Here is a 14,623-nt window from a genome sequence, read left to right as displayed (position 1 = left end):
GTGGAGGGGGGCGACTTTGTACGCGCACGCTGCCTCACGCGCGGAGATTGACGGCGTCACTGACTGACGTCATAACATGCACCGGGAGGGAAGTAGGCGGGGGCGGGGAAAGTGTGACGGGGAATGGATCAAGCGCCCCCCCCCCTCTCTGACGGCTTTGTGGACTGGGGGCGAGAGGGTGAGAACCACTCGCGGCACGCCACACACACACATCATACTGGCTCGCGATACGAACAGACTACCAACCACTCTTATACTATCGCAAACACAAAGTAAATAAATCTTTATGTTTTGTCTTCTCCTTCCTCTTTTCGATGTTGGACGGCTGTTTGATTTCTTTTCGCTTTCCCGCCGCGCGCAGCGACTTCCTCCGCCGCCACCGCCACGTGTCGTGACTCGGTCAAATCAATTCGAAAAGCGCGCCATCAGCGAAACGGCAAAACAGCCGTCCCGTCACTGCGGAAAAAAAAAAAAAAGGAAAGAGAGAAAAGAAGGCATTGGCATCCAGCCCAGCAGCTGCAGAAGGAAGCCGTCGGTAGGGCCCTTGCGCCAGAATTAACGAGGCTGCCTGCGCTAGCGCTGCGCTATCGGAGCGGAGGTATCGATGGGCACGAGCACCTACGTCACCGCCCGCCGCGCAGCTGGCTCAGGCAGCTCTAGTCCGGAGGGACGCGCGCCCTGCACTAGGCACGTGGCGAGTCCTGGACGGCTCGTCCAGCAGGTGGGGGGGGGGGGGCCTTGTACACCACTGCCAAAACCATTTCTGACTTTCACAAATAACCCATGAGCGAGACAATGAGAAATGTTGTAAATTTGCGATTTTGAAATATAAATTTACAAAATTCTGCGCTGACTAGGAAATCTTTTGACGGGCGAAAATTATCTGTCGCAAATTTCCAACCCAACGGAGACGTTTTGCTCTAGTGGCGCACAGACGACGCTAACCCCGTCCACCCCTCGCCTACGTGGCCTACCTCAAGGACCGCGCCGGGACCTCTCTTCTTCCTCGCACAAGTGATAAATTAAAAGCCCCCTAAAGTGCGGCGCACGCGACAAGCGCCGTGGCCTCAAAAGCGCGACAAAAGAGCACCCCCCCCCCCCTCTCCCCTTCTACCAGGAGTGGCTCCAGGAATAGCGACCGCGCGCCGGCACAAAGGCGCGGTCTCGCCAGGAAATTAATTTCACCCACTTCGCTTCGGGGGTACCACAAGCAGCCGAGCCGAGCCTCTGCCGAGCAGCGGCAGGGCCAGCAGGGCGCCCGCCATCGGGAGGGTAGGCCGCCCGGCGCGCGGCGGTGTGCGGCGGCCCGGGGGGGCGCCTGCCTGCCGCCCGGGGGTGGGGCTTGCGGGCGTGCGAGTGCAGTAACAGCAGCAAACGCTTTTGGCTGGAAGTGAAAAACGAGAAAAAGAATCAGGTCTGACACCCATGCCTTACCTCAGCATCTAGATAGATTTTTTTTTTTTTTTAAATTGTCATTGCTCCATTTCCAGCAGAAAAGCTTTTGCTGTTGGTACTGCATTAGCAAACATTTTGCTGAACCAGCGCAAACGTCAAATTTCGGGTTGATGTGCATTTGGCGTACTTTCCCCATTGTCTTCTCCGCCAGCTCTCCAGTATCGATCCCCTGCCGCCACATCCCGAGGCAAAGTAATAGCCTGAATGTTGTCTGAATGTTGTCTGAATCTTGTCGAGGGTGACGGTTAATTCGTAGGTAAAGCGCAGTTAAACGGCAGGTCGTCGTCAGTCAATCGTCAGTCTATCGGTAGCCAAACGGCTGACCATCCTCATCGACAAACGGCAGACAAACGTCAGACAAACCACAGCCTGACCGCAGTACATCGGCAGTCGATCCTCAGCCCAGTTAGACTGAGGATTGACTTTGTCTGCGGATTGGCAATGGCGTTACCAGACTTTGGAGCCTCAGACAATCTTCAGACAATCCTCTGCAAGAGATGAAAATGAAAACAATCGTCTCGGCCGGGCAGCTGCCGCCCGCCCGGTACCGAACCCCGGCCCCCGGAGTGGAAGTCGGAGTGCTTGCTCCCTTGGCCAGAGAGAGGTCGCTGAGAGACGAGCTCGGCGAAGGCACGTCACGGCAGATTGAGATGGGGGCACCTTTGCCAAACGGTACGGAATTCTCTTGAGTGTAGGGCTATCATAATCCGCTCTAATATTTGAAATATAGAAGCATCCATTGGAAACAATAACAGAATTAGATTCCGCCGGCTCCGACGCTTCCAATAAACTTATTATTTCATGCTGGCCGATACATATACAACTTTTTATAAATTTATAATAGTTGCAACGCCATCTTGGCTAGGCCGCCGCCAACAGACTCCCAGCACCTGCCTTCGCCGAGCTCGTCTCTCAGCGACCTCTCTCTGGCCAAGGGAGCAAGCACTCGGACTCTCATTCCGGGGGCCGGGGTTCGGTACCGGGCCGGCGGCAGCTGCCCGGCCGAGACGATTGTTTTCATTTTTATCTCTTGCAGAGGATTGTCTGAAGATTGTCTGAGGCTCCAAAGTCTGGTAACGCATTGCCAATCCGCAGACAAACGGCAGTCAATCCTCAGTCTAACTGGGCTGAGGATCGACTGCCGATGTACTGCGGTCTGGCTGTGGTTTGTCTGACGTTTGTCTGCCGTTTGTCGATGAGGATGGTCGGCCGTTTGACTACGGTTTGGCTACCGATAGACTGACGATTGACTGACGATGACCTGCGGTTTAACTGCGCTTTACTTACGAATTAACCGTCACCCTCGACAAGATTCAGACAACATTCAGGCTATAATTTTGCCTCGGGATGGTAGCCGCCTGGTGACCCACACGACCCCTGATCCCGCTGCATTCCATGTCCACAAAGCAGCAATCCAGTGGGTGCAAAAGTGCTGGCCCACGGCCCACGGGGGCAGCTCGGCTCGGCCCCGACCAGCCCCACTGAGGAGGAGGAGGAGGAGGAGGAGGAGGAGGAGGGGGGGGGGGGCTGCCGCCGCACCCACTCCTGGGACCGCAACCGCCGCGGCCCTGCCCCCCACCCCCTCCCCCCCGCGCACCATCACGCTCCGGCCGTACCGGCCAGAGATCGCTCCAACCCCCTCCCCCTCTCCCTCGCAGCCCCAAACCCTCATCCCCTCCTCTCGGGTAGGCCCTAGCCCACCCGCGCCAACGGCCCTTAGCATCACTTGTGAGAACCAGAAAGGAACGGCAAGGCAAATCCTCGATCTCAAACTGCCCAGTTGCTCAAATTCTGCTAGCGCACAAATAAGGACATGTCGCACTACACTCTTTTTTCCTAACCTTTGTTTTCCCTGTCGTTCGCGCGTCTCGAAAGCGTGCGGTGGGGGGGGGGGTGAATCCCCCTGAGTCACATCACCATCACCATCCAGCAGTAGTCCGGTGTCGAATCAAAGAAAACGAGATTCCGCCGGGTATTATCGAACGTCAGCTCCGCCGAGTGTAGGAGACTAGCGGCAGAGGAGGGGGTGGATGAAGGGAAGGGGTGGGGGTGAGAGGGCAAGGAGTAACCCCCTCGCCAGGGCTCCAGTGTATGCGGGGTCAGTTCAACCACCCCGCCGACCCATGCCTCGATACACGTCGTGTCAATCAGATGGATGAAAGCCAGCAGAAAGGTTGTGAGTACAACCTGCCCTACATGTGGCTATGTGTGCGGGCCAAAGGTTAAGGGTAGCCCAAAGTTCAGACGTGCTGTCAGAGCTCGCCCCTTTCATATTTTTTTTTAATTTTTTTTTCTTTTTTGTCGATGCGAGAGCTATTTGTGCTTTTGGTGTTTCGCGGCCGCTGAGCTGCGTGGGCGCGGGCAAGGGTCGTGGAGCGGGGCGAGAGGTGGGGCGCCGGCGCCCAGTAGGCCGACAAGGGCACAAAGAGCGTCTCAATGGCCTCCGGCGGCGCGCCCAACAGGTCACCCACTAGAGGGCCTTAACGAGCTGCGCCCGGCCACCAACAAGAGGAGTGAGTAATTGGTGACGGCGCTATGGGGGCTCCAGCGCCTCGCCTTTGTGAGGTGAGACAAGGCGAGAGAGCTCAACGCAGGAGGACCAACCAGCGCCACCCGTCCAGAGAACCAGATTCAAAACCGATGAAATTTTAGCTCTGGGGACCAAAATTTATCCGAGACGATGAAACAATTTAGTCTAGCTGACTTAATTCGATTGGTGCGACCATATTCAGTTTAAAATGGGCTTACTAAATTTTAGTTGGTTTTCGGAACTAAATTTTGTTTCTTAAAACCCTGATTTAGCTGTTGGCCTATCACCTAAATGATTGTCTGGGTGTCCGCCCTGCGCAGGCCGACACTTTCGAACCCCGGCAGCACAGGCTCGTCATTGAAGGCATCAAAGCGAGGTGGTTGGTGTCAGCAAAAGCAGCGCACCGCACACTCCGACAATGTCTCAATTTTTGAGGGAAAAGCGAAAACTTTGAGGAACTCCCCTGGTATGACAAAAACTCATCAGATGTCGAGGAAGTCTCCTCAAAAATTGTGGGATTTTTCCTCATTTTTTGAGAAGATTCCTCAAAATTTGAGGCGGGATTGGAGTGACTCTTCCTCAAACATGGGAGTTCCTCAAAGTGTTCCCTTTTCCCTAAAATAAACGAGACATTGTTTTTATCGTGTCGTGGGGGGAGCAGACGCGATGTCTGTTGAGCCAGTGCAGTCCGCCCGCCTGGTAGGTAGGCCACACCCAGCAGCCAGCACGCTCCCGTGTAGTGCGGGCTGGCCTACCCGGCGCGTGGCAGGCGTGGCGGGCCCGGCGGGCCGGCAGTGCGGGGCTGGCCTGGCCTACCTGACTTACGCACGCTGGCAATACTTGCGGGACATTCGTTTGAGGCCCTATAGTATGTGTAACCCCCCTCCTCTCTAAAAGTCGCGTTTAATATGGGAACCGCCCCTTATTCTTGCTGATTTGTGCGCCCCAAGGCGGTCGATAGGTACGACCTTTGCCGCTCCGACACCTCTGTAAAAGTTTTACCCGAACCGACAATATAAGCCCTGCCCGGGCCCACCACCGCAACAAGACCCGTGAAGTAGCAAGTTTCAGCGGATTTCCAGGGCAAGCGAGTCAGGCTATCCATCCAGCCATCTATCCGGCGGCCCCGGCCCCGGCCATCAGGGAAGGTTCGGGAGGGGGTTTGGAGGAAGCGGCATAGCGTGAACTTGACGCCTCCACTGCCGCCCCCGAGCCCGAGTCAAAGAGCACGACACACAAAAAGTTTTCGGGGGGAGCGAGAGAGAGAAAATGGACGAAATTGGTCGACAGGTGGCACCGGCGCCTCTAGCGCAGTGCAGCTGGCGATGGCGGGGCACGCCGCGGCACGGACTGGCACTGCCAGACATGCTAATTGACATTCCGACCTTCCCACCAATTTGTGCTCCTTTTCTAAAAAGGAATAAAGTGATTTTCAGATTCTCGGTTTGAATGTGATGCCAAGGCCAGGCCCACACTGTGTGTGTAGCAAGTCCGTCCGGTCCATCATACAAGCGTCCATCCAGTCTAGGGGAAATCATTTCGAATTATTTCCACACAAATACTTATTATCAGCCGTGCGATTTCTTTATTCCAGTGTAGAGTACAGCCGGTCACGGTCCAGGTGCCGCGCCCGGCCACTCTCGGCCCGTGGGCGTGGGCGGCCCATCGGGCGGCCCTTCCCACCCGAAGGTCGAACCGACACAAACACACATACATCCAATTCGATTGGGTCAGATTGAGCCAAGCCCCAATCAGAATGCGCCAGCCAATCCAGATCAAACTGGATCCAACCGGATGAGGCCAAAGAGCGCATGGCAATTCTCCTGCTCCTTCACCCCCACCCCCCTCACTCCACCCCCACCCATGCCTCAAATGCTCACCCAACTCGAGCCTAAGTGCTTGCCGATAGCCGTGGTCACGAACACAACACATCGGCTCACACGGAGGCCTAAATGGAACGAGGCGCACAACAACAGGATAGGCCTAATTCCCTTCAAAAAATAGTTTACTTTTCGTTCCATAACCCATAGCCCCACGCCGTTTGTGACCTAGGGGTGTGGAGTAACTAAAACAATAATCATTTACTAAAAAATACAAGAAAACGCACGACCACACAGATATAATATTTAAAAATCTACACGCTAAGCCTACGCGTTTCCAGAAACACACGGGTGCCCCCAATTTCTTAGATTGTGGCTGTTCTCCAACTCCGGCCTGGGTTTGAAACCAAACGTGCACTGCAGGTACGAGCGTTTCCTAAATCTCCAATCATCCTAAAATAGCATGCTTTGGGACGAGCAAGCGCGTAAACCACACTTTCTTTTTTTTTGCCACGGCTGTATCCACTTACCGTTTTAATCCACTGGTTCCAACAGCGTGTGAACTCCTCCCTATCAATGTAGCCATCCTGCAACAGAAGGGCGCGAAGTGGAGTCGCTTTCACGCAAAGTTTGTGCGGGGCAGGGGGGTGAGGAGGTAAGGCTCGTCCCAAAAGTGGCGTCCCTCTCTCTCTTACAAAACGAAAATGGGAGAGGGATTGACGTCCCAGAGGGACTCTCCGTGAGATGAGTCTAGATTTGGGGGGTAGGGGGGGGGGGGCACGCGGCGAGTCGAGTGCAAGGTCACCGGTGCAATATGTGGCCGCGGCATGCGACGAGTCCCCCACCCCCTCACCATGTGACCTCGCCCAATCGTCTTTGATTTGTGTGGGACTTCACGGCCCGGGGATGGAGGGAACGTGAAACGTTAGTCACTTCTTGCCCCCGCACTGAACCCTCCTACCTCACCGCCCCGAGGTGACAACTTGGTGCAACACACGCACTAATCAATAAAACAAAGTGCGTGCTTCTGTGTGGCTAATTTTCCGCAGCCAACTTGTTCCGTCATCAGTATTATAGCGTACTTCGGTTAACGGAAGAAGAATATAGGACATAAACAAACGTTCCCGATTGGTCGACAGCTTCCCGCCTCTGCGTCACGCCGGTAGCGGAGCGTAACGGACTGACTAAGGCTCGACCAACCAGGAACCTCTGCCTCTGTTCTAAACACTATTCTTCTTCCTCCGTTAACCACTACGGCAAACCTGCTTGTATTGGTGATTTTTAAGTAATTGGTATTTAAAAACACAAAACATAAAAATTTCACTACAATTTTAAAATAAATAATAATAAAAAACAATTACTGTTAACTAGAATAAAAAAGAAAGCAATTTAAATTTGAAAACAAAAATACCTACATGAACAAAAAGAAATCTAAGCGGAGGAAAAAAATAAGATGAACTGAACTTTTCTAGAATCAACTTCTCGGCTTCTGTACTGAGTGTAACCGCCTATGCATGCTGAAACCAGTTCAACAAAAACACATACCTTGTTCCTGTCAAAAATATTGAAGACCGTATAAAGTTGTTTAGGTTCGAGCGTGTAGATTTTTCCCTTGTCATTTCTAAAGAGAGCTCGGCACACTGAACCGAATTCTTTAAGGTCTAGGTAGCCGTCCCTGTGAATATGAAATGTTAGGTGTAAGCAGTGGGTAATCTACACACACAGCGCTTATTTTGTTGAATCATCACTTTGATCAATATTCAACGAAAAACCCTTCATGAATACTTAATAACAACAACAAAACATAACCTTTCTCAAGGTACGCACACATGTCAGTGACACAAAGTGCAACTTAAGCAGTCAACCAGGTCAGACGACGCACACCACATCCCGCCCACCCGACACAGACGGCCAACGATGAATAGTTCACACAGACACAGGTAATCATAACCTCTACTCACCCGTCCTTGTCGAACGCGGTGAAGCAGGCGTCCATGTCCTCTTGTCGGTCGGGGTCGTACAGCCAGGACTCGCCCTGCTCGTGAGCCTCCAAGGGCTCCGCCGAGAGGGCCGCCTCCATACCAACTGAGGCTGCGGAGCGGAGGGAAGTCAATACCACCTGAGCATCCCCCCAAAGCGACCCAAGCTGTTTACAACGACGACCCGGTCGCTAGGGCCAAGCGCTAGCAGACGACGTCAGAGACACCCCCACCAACCCTAGACGCCGGGCAGGGCTGCCAACGTGTCAGGGGTTGCGCCGTTGCGCCTCGGCAAGGGCGTCGATTACTTTTAACGCAATCGTAAGAGCTCTGCTACAAACCGTCAACATAAATCAAGGCACACAGCCACCACTCGGACAGGGTATTACCAAAAAGAGCAAGTGCTGGGTATTCCCTGAGAAAGATGTTGGTGGTATTGGGCGATGAGGCTACTGCTTAAACGGAGGGGAGTTCAAAACATTCGTAGACTGAACCAGGACTGAACTGACTGCACTGATGCAGGCCTGTGGGCGGCAGACGCAGCAAACCAGTGCGGTACAGCCTCATTGTGCGGGGGGTTTGCATACATTAGGGGCCAAGGCTTAAGGCGCCTCACGGCTGAGGCGAGTAGGTAAACCACATACTGCTGTATCTTGGAATCTTGGACCTGACACACGGTAATCTCTACGGACCACAGACGAACGTACCGAACGTATTAGTTATAGGGCAGCAGCAGTTCCAAAATGCATCACATCGTATTCAATGTCACGCATTTGTTGCAAACGCAATGTCGGCGTGGGCCCAACCTGCGGACTAGTTATACATACGTAAGGTTGTTTGTGCGGACGTCGCAATGCCAGTGGTGGTGATGACGGTGGTGGAGCCCTCGCCGTCCTCGAGTGAGCCAGACCTGCTGTGGCCGAGCACCTGCCAAATCATTCACTACACTGCACTTCAGCGTCCCCACTGTCCTTCCCTGCCGTCCCCCCTCCTCCTCGTGCGCGGGGATCGACAAGTGTGCGGATTATCTGTGAAAGGTGCGCCTGATAAGCTAGCGGCGCTCCTGGTGCTGCTCACCGAGGGCGTGGGGCAGGCTGCTCGTGCTGAGAGCACACAGGTGAGCAGCTGCAGCTGCAGCGACCAGCGGCCCATCGCTGACACGACCTGACTGGGGCCAGTGTGGCCACTCCCCCCACCACCAGCAAGACCACTCCCAACAAGGGGATCACACCCACATAATCAAAAAGAAATTACGAGCTTAAATATAACAAAGTAATAACCAAAATTTATTGCGCGGGCTCTGTTAGGACGCACACAATTCAGCACTATCAGAATTTCACAGTCCAGTGGATTACAACAGAAATATAACTGATTCCAACTCAAAGGGGAGGTTCCCAAGATTACTACTACATATTGTATATAAGCAAAAGAACAAAAACAAACACTTCTGACAGATCAGTCCTCATGGATAAGAAAACAGACCACTGCAGATAAAAAGCTAGTTTTGCTCCCTTAATCCGTTAAACCAAGGCTTTAATACAATAATCCAGTACACCTTGCAATTAAATTTGACTCAAATTTATAATTTGATTTTGTATTTTTTGCATACAGTTCTGCATTTATCAACAAGAGCTTTCATTCTTTTGATTTCATCTGGAATATCAATTTTACCACACCTTCTCTTGACATGTATGCAAAATTGTTGAAACATTTCACTTAGCTCCTTTCGGTCCTGAGACACAATAAACCTAGAGGACAAATTTGCTATGACTTGTGGCACAGTATGCCTCAGACTCTTTTCCACAGCAAGCAAGTTGCTTGTACGAAACTGTCCTGAACTTTTTGTATTTGTATCACTGAAATCCGCACCAGCAAAACGTGCCAACCTATCTGTATGTCCTTTCCCTATTTTAAAAACTGTTTTATTAGGATTAACACAAGAAATGTTCTCATTGGGATTAGCATGCTGCGTCTTTTGAGAGCTGCTTACTTCAGAGTCAGTAGTTATATTCTGATCTTGCTTAAAGTCAAATTTCTTCACAAAGTCCTCATTTGCATAAAAATCTTTGACAAGATCATCAAAATGCTCCCCAAAACTTGACCCAAAAACTGCAAAAAAATGTCTTTTCACATTGCTAAGGAATGCACCTTTATGCACTGCAGGTACATTCTGCTTTAATTTTTTAAGACAAGCTTTAAGCTCAGCAACACGTTCTGCACCACCTCTCATACCACATCTCCCAACCAGAACCATATTGAGAAGACGGGTGTACTTTTTCCTTTTTGCTTTGTCTCCAGAATTCTTCAATTTCAGTCCCTCCCTAACATTAAACGACATACTTTTGAGAGAATCATAAAGCTGCTGAACTGTCATATTTATACCTATACTAGGATTCTCAATGAATTGTAATTGGTGTTCTAAAACAGTTATAAGCCTATCTCGGTCACTGGGTAACTTTGGACATATATCGCGGGGAGGTTTCAGCTCTTGTTTCAGCTCCTTCAACATTTTCTGTGAATCAGCCAAGATGATCTTTTGTTTTTTAGTCCACGTCATAATTTTTTCCCTGGCCTCCTGAAGATTCTGCAACATTATATAATGGCTAAGAGAAAGAATAAATAAACACAAGTAAATGAGGTACAAATTACTCAATTTTGTTCTTACCACAGATGTTCCTTCCAGCACAAGTTTTTTGTACTGTACATCAAGACTACTGTGGATGATAATTTTACATTCTGTAGCAAGGTTATCAAGAAACTCCTTTCCTTCAGGAGTTGATAACACATTAGCATTATCTTTAGAAAGCAGCATAGTCACTTCTGTTTGTCCCTCTATCTTCTGTTCCTGATCATTCACTTCCAAATAGCTCCTCTAAAAATTGAAAAAAAAAGATAAGATTACAAACAACAATGCCATACATTCCACTGATGAGACGATACAATAATATCAGAAGTGAAACTCACAATATAGGGTGTGATTTGGTCACACTTCCACTGAGGTTTTGTACATTCATGTGACAGATGATATTTTCCAGCACAATTGGAGCACCACTGTTCACTTCTTGGGCGCACTTCAACTAATTCAGATTTGGAAATCTCTCCAGAGGTCGTCTAAGAGTAGGTAAATACGATTAGAGCTACAATGAGGGAATTACTGAATTTCACCGTTTCACAGATACATACTGTTAAATGGTACCGTCTCCACAAATCTGGGCATGATTTCCAATTGTGTAGTTTTGACTCACATATTTTACAGGCATCTAAGGAAACACATTTTTTACACTTATCAGTGTAAATGTTACTCTTTTCACCACACTGAAAGAGGAAGAAGGTTAGGTGAGTATAAAAGTTATTCAGGTATTCAAAATACAATACACACTGCACAATACAACAAAAAATGTGTCTGTATGTACAAAAACTTAAGTATTCTCATGAGAACAATACAAACCCTCAAACACATTTTCTTAGGACAGCGGGGCTCTGAATGTCCTGGTACTCCACACATGTGACAAACCACCAACTTTCGTGGCGCAGGACAAAATTTGACCTTATGTCCAAATTGATTGCAATTTACACATTTAGGCCCATAGCCAGATGATCGAGAATTAAATATATCAGCTTGACATAATTGCCAGAGCTTAGGGTCATCTGAAAAATATTGAAGTACACATTGAAGCCTGATGGGCATTTGCATGAAAAATTTACTTAATAAAGACAAAAACTAAGCCAAAAACATACCGCTCATTTTTTTCAAAAACTTTCCATGGTCTAGAAACTTTGAAGACCTTATGGGATTATGAAGCCATTGGTCAAGATTGTCCATTTTGTTTTTCTCCTTAGGTATGATGGGTTTTTCTAGAAGGGCTCGTCCAGTTTCAAGGAGGCGTTGTCCTTCTGCAGATGTCTCATTTTCATCTGTGGTTGGATAGACAGCAAGGCGTTTAAAAGGTGTTGAATGTTCAGAAAGACTTGACTCAAAACTGCGTCTTTTGGTTGGCCCCCTCAGCTGGACACTGCAAATTGAACATTGATTGATAATGTTACTAGTAAAATTATAGTATTAAGTTGATTCTAAGAAATAGTCTTAAAAAAGTAAAGATTGAACAAGTAGCTTACTCATCGTTACGTTTTGAATGATCTATAACATCTAAAATCACCAAATCTGAAAATAAATATACATGTATAAAAAAACCAATGCAAAAAATTAGGGTCATAATAGCTAGTGGAAGAAACACAAAAAAAGCAGATGGTTTCAAAAAATGATAAAATTGTTGTTACCATCATCAGAACTACTTTCAATAATAAATTCTCCTCTTTTTTCTTTTTGATTTGGAAATATTACAGTAATGTCCTTTTTGTTAGGCAAGCTTTTCTTGTTTGTATTTATCTAAAACAGAATAAAATTTATGAAACAAGGATTTCTTTATGAATAGAAATGATATGAAGAATGAGGATGACGCCTACCACTGGAACATATTCTCCATCTGACAAATCAACAATAGGAGGTGGTGGTTTGACTGGTGGAGCAACTTCTACTATAGAACCAACTTCACTTTCCGAATCACTTTCACAGGCACTTGTTTCCTTTTCGGGCACTTTAAGTTGGATTTGATATCGAGAAAATTCTGTTGTTTCTTCATCCTTGTCCAATTCGCTAGCTCTTCCAATTAAGTCTGGAGTGTGTGTGCGACTATCAGCATTTGAGGAACCTTCTTGCAACTGCAGGCTGCTGACACTTTCTTCCTCAATAGAATCAACTCCAAAACTATATTTAGAAGACATGTCTGCCCATGACATACCAACACTCCAGCTTGAGTCTGCATTTAGATTGTGCAGATTATGGTTGGAATGTAAGGATGTAGGAGCCTCATCAATGGAGGATCTACTTTCCTCATCTAACATTGAAGACAGCACCTTTGATACTTTAGCCTCAAAGCTTTGCTGTTTTATTTTCCTGGTCCGGGGTGAATTTTCAGACAGCAAGTCATGAGACCTTTTCCTGGGGCTTTTCGTTTCTTTTGATACGACAGTAGAAACCTCCTCACCCTTTTCCTTGTCACAGGTGCCTGTTTCACTGTTTTGAATACCTGAATCCTTTTCATTACTTTTTCGACTATGAGTATTTTGCCCACTTTCATCACTGGTGGTCAATTCTTTGCTAAGGTCAGAATCTGTTGATGTTTCTAGAGAGGAGGAAGAGCAGCTGGGAGGACTCTGTGTCAGCGTAGGTTTACCAGCTGAATCAATTGATGCTGCTGTTTTATCTTTGGATAGGTCAGGCACTGACATATTCAGGCTTCTGGATGGAGAGGAGTTATCTTTGATAATGGTTTTTACACCATCTTTATAACTAACAGAGACCTTAGGCTTGTAAGATATTTCTTTAACTGACCGAACCATTAACCGAGTGGTGAATTCTGAGGGCCTGGTAAAACGCTGATCTTCTATTGTAGTTTTCAGATTGTATTTTTGACCAGGGTTGCTTGGAGCAACAAAGGTAGACTTTGAATTACTGCTACTACCATTGTCATAATAGCGAGATGCTTTAAACCTACTAGGATGGTTAAACTGACTTCGATTGCAGCCAGCTTGCAATTGAAGACTTCCCATACTTGTGGTTGGCTCATCAATTCCAGATGAGGCAAAACCTAATTGGCGAGCCACTGTTGAAGTTCCAATATTTGAAATAGCAACAGTGGTAGGTGAAGTGGAGGCAGCTTCAGGTGAAGCTGCATTAATCGAGGTGTCATCATAATACACATGACTGTAGAGCATCTCCTCCAACTCACGTTGACCATCATCTTCATCACTATCTTCATGAGGATCAGGTGAATGTGACACTCCCAAGCGCTCCTCATACACCAGACTAGCTTCTTCCTTTGCGAAATCCATACCCTGGAACATGATAAAACGATAGAGTTAATTAAATGATTGAACACCAAACCGTTAAATCTGCATAACGTAGTTGTCAGAATATACCCAAACCCCTGCAAATTTCCCACCCTAGGCCAATGGCCTTTCAAACTTCGTCTGCTCTAATGAAAGGCAGAGTCAATGACACCGCTGTAAAACGGCGAGAAGATACTATTTGCCAAACTTGAACGAAAACATAACCTCCGCACCACACCACGAGTGCAGGTCGTACGGGCGCCCTAACCTAACGCGTTTGTTATGATTGCGTCCTGCAGACGCGACAGCCCCCCGCGCGGCCCCGGGACCACGCGCCGCCCAGCCGCCCACCCCTCGGACTCACCGCGGGTGTCCGACTCGTCCTCCGCGGGGCGTATCATCCGACGCGGAGGGTAGAACACCCCGTGTTGCTCCTTACGCCGAACGTCCTCCGTGTCCTCCGTGTCCGCGCGTGCGTGTGTGTGTGTACGCGGTGGCCGCTTGCGAGCTTGCGCAACGCAACCCAATCTCACCAGCGATGAGAAATTGCGCGTACGGGTGACGGGCGAGAGCGCCGCGCTGAGCGCCCGAGAGGTAGGCCGCCCATCGTGCTCCAGAGCGGCGGAGGAAGAGTGCAGCGGTAGGTGAGCGCCCGCGAGGCAGGCAGCCCATCGTGCTCCAGGGCGGCGGCAGCGGCAGCAGCGGCAAGATAGCGAGAAGATAACTCACCGTGATCATAAATCCTTTCTAAAGCTAACAAAATGGTCTAAAAAAAAACTCTGGTCTTCGGAAGGCCGAAGCCTCAGCGGGTGAAAGTGTTTAGATTCGAATGTCTCGGTAAATACAGTGTAGTGTCCAAGCAGTACAGCGGCAGAACTCAAAATTCAGTACAGTTGGCTTTAATCAAGCGCCCATACAATGATGGGGATGAAATGAAATCGGCCACTTCC

At 48.9% G+C, this 14,623-nt stretch overlaps 2 protein-coding genes across 4 annotated transcripts in view; both read right to left on the bottom strand.

Moving 5' to 3' along the window:
• The window catches only part of LOC113206403 (uncharacterized), a 13,925-nt gene extending 4,950 nt beyond the window's left edge, over window positions 1-8,975 (bottom strand). The window contains exons 1-5 of one of the 3 annotated variants that reach the window (XM_026422481.2): window positions 8,862-8,975; window positions 8,612-8,711; window positions 7,767-7,896; window positions 7,351-7,480; window positions 6,336-6,392 (exon numbers count right to left, since the gene is read on the bottom strand). In XM_026422481.2, the coding sequence (XP_026278266.1) occupies window positions 6,336-6,392; window positions 7,351-7,480; window positions 7,767-7,896; window positions 8,612-8,711; window positions 8,862-8,936 (492 nt within the window). In that variant the 5' untranslated portion in view covers window positions 8,937-8,975. Of the gene's footprint in view, window positions 1-6,335; window positions 6,393-7,350; window positions 7,481-7,766; window positions 7,925-8,491; window positions 8,712-8,861 lie in introns of those variants that run through there. The other 2 variants (XM_052267383.1, XM_052267384.1) reach the window with 2 other exon arrangements.
• A 72-nt stretch (window positions 8,976-9,047) lies between these two features.
• On the bottom strand, window positions 9,048-14,207 carry LOC113206399 (uncharacterized). Its single transcript, XM_026422474.2, has 10 exons — window positions 14,038-14,207; window positions 12,249-13,679; window positions 12,063-12,171; window positions 11,901-11,946; window positions 11,523-11,797; window positions 11,233-11,432; window positions 10,968-11,099; window positions 10,749-10,895; window positions 10,450-10,656; window positions 9,048-10,368 (listed from the first exon to the last, which is right to left on the bottom strand). Exons 2-10 carry the CDS (start codon window positions 13,674-13,676, stop codon window positions 9,364-9,366), a joined length of 3,549 nt encoding a protein of 1,182 aa, XP_026278259.1. The 5' UTR covers window positions 13,677-13,679; window positions 14,038-14,207; the 3' UTR covers window positions 9,048-9,363.
• Between the last annotated feature and the right edge of the window lie 416 nt (window positions 14,208-14,623).

The sequence above is a fragment of the Frankliniella occidentalis genome, unplaced genomic scaffold (genome assembly GCF_000697945.3).
Source record: "Frankliniella occidentalis isolate FOCC.00 unplaced genomic scaffold, Focc_3.1 Scaffold50, whole genome shotgun sequence".
Lineage (NCBI taxonomy): Eukaryota > Metazoa > Arthropoda > Insecta > Thysanoptera > Thripidae > Frankliniella > Frankliniella occidentalis.
Note: the sequence above shows the minus strand (reverse complement) of the source record. Positions and strands in the feature narration are given on the sequence as shown.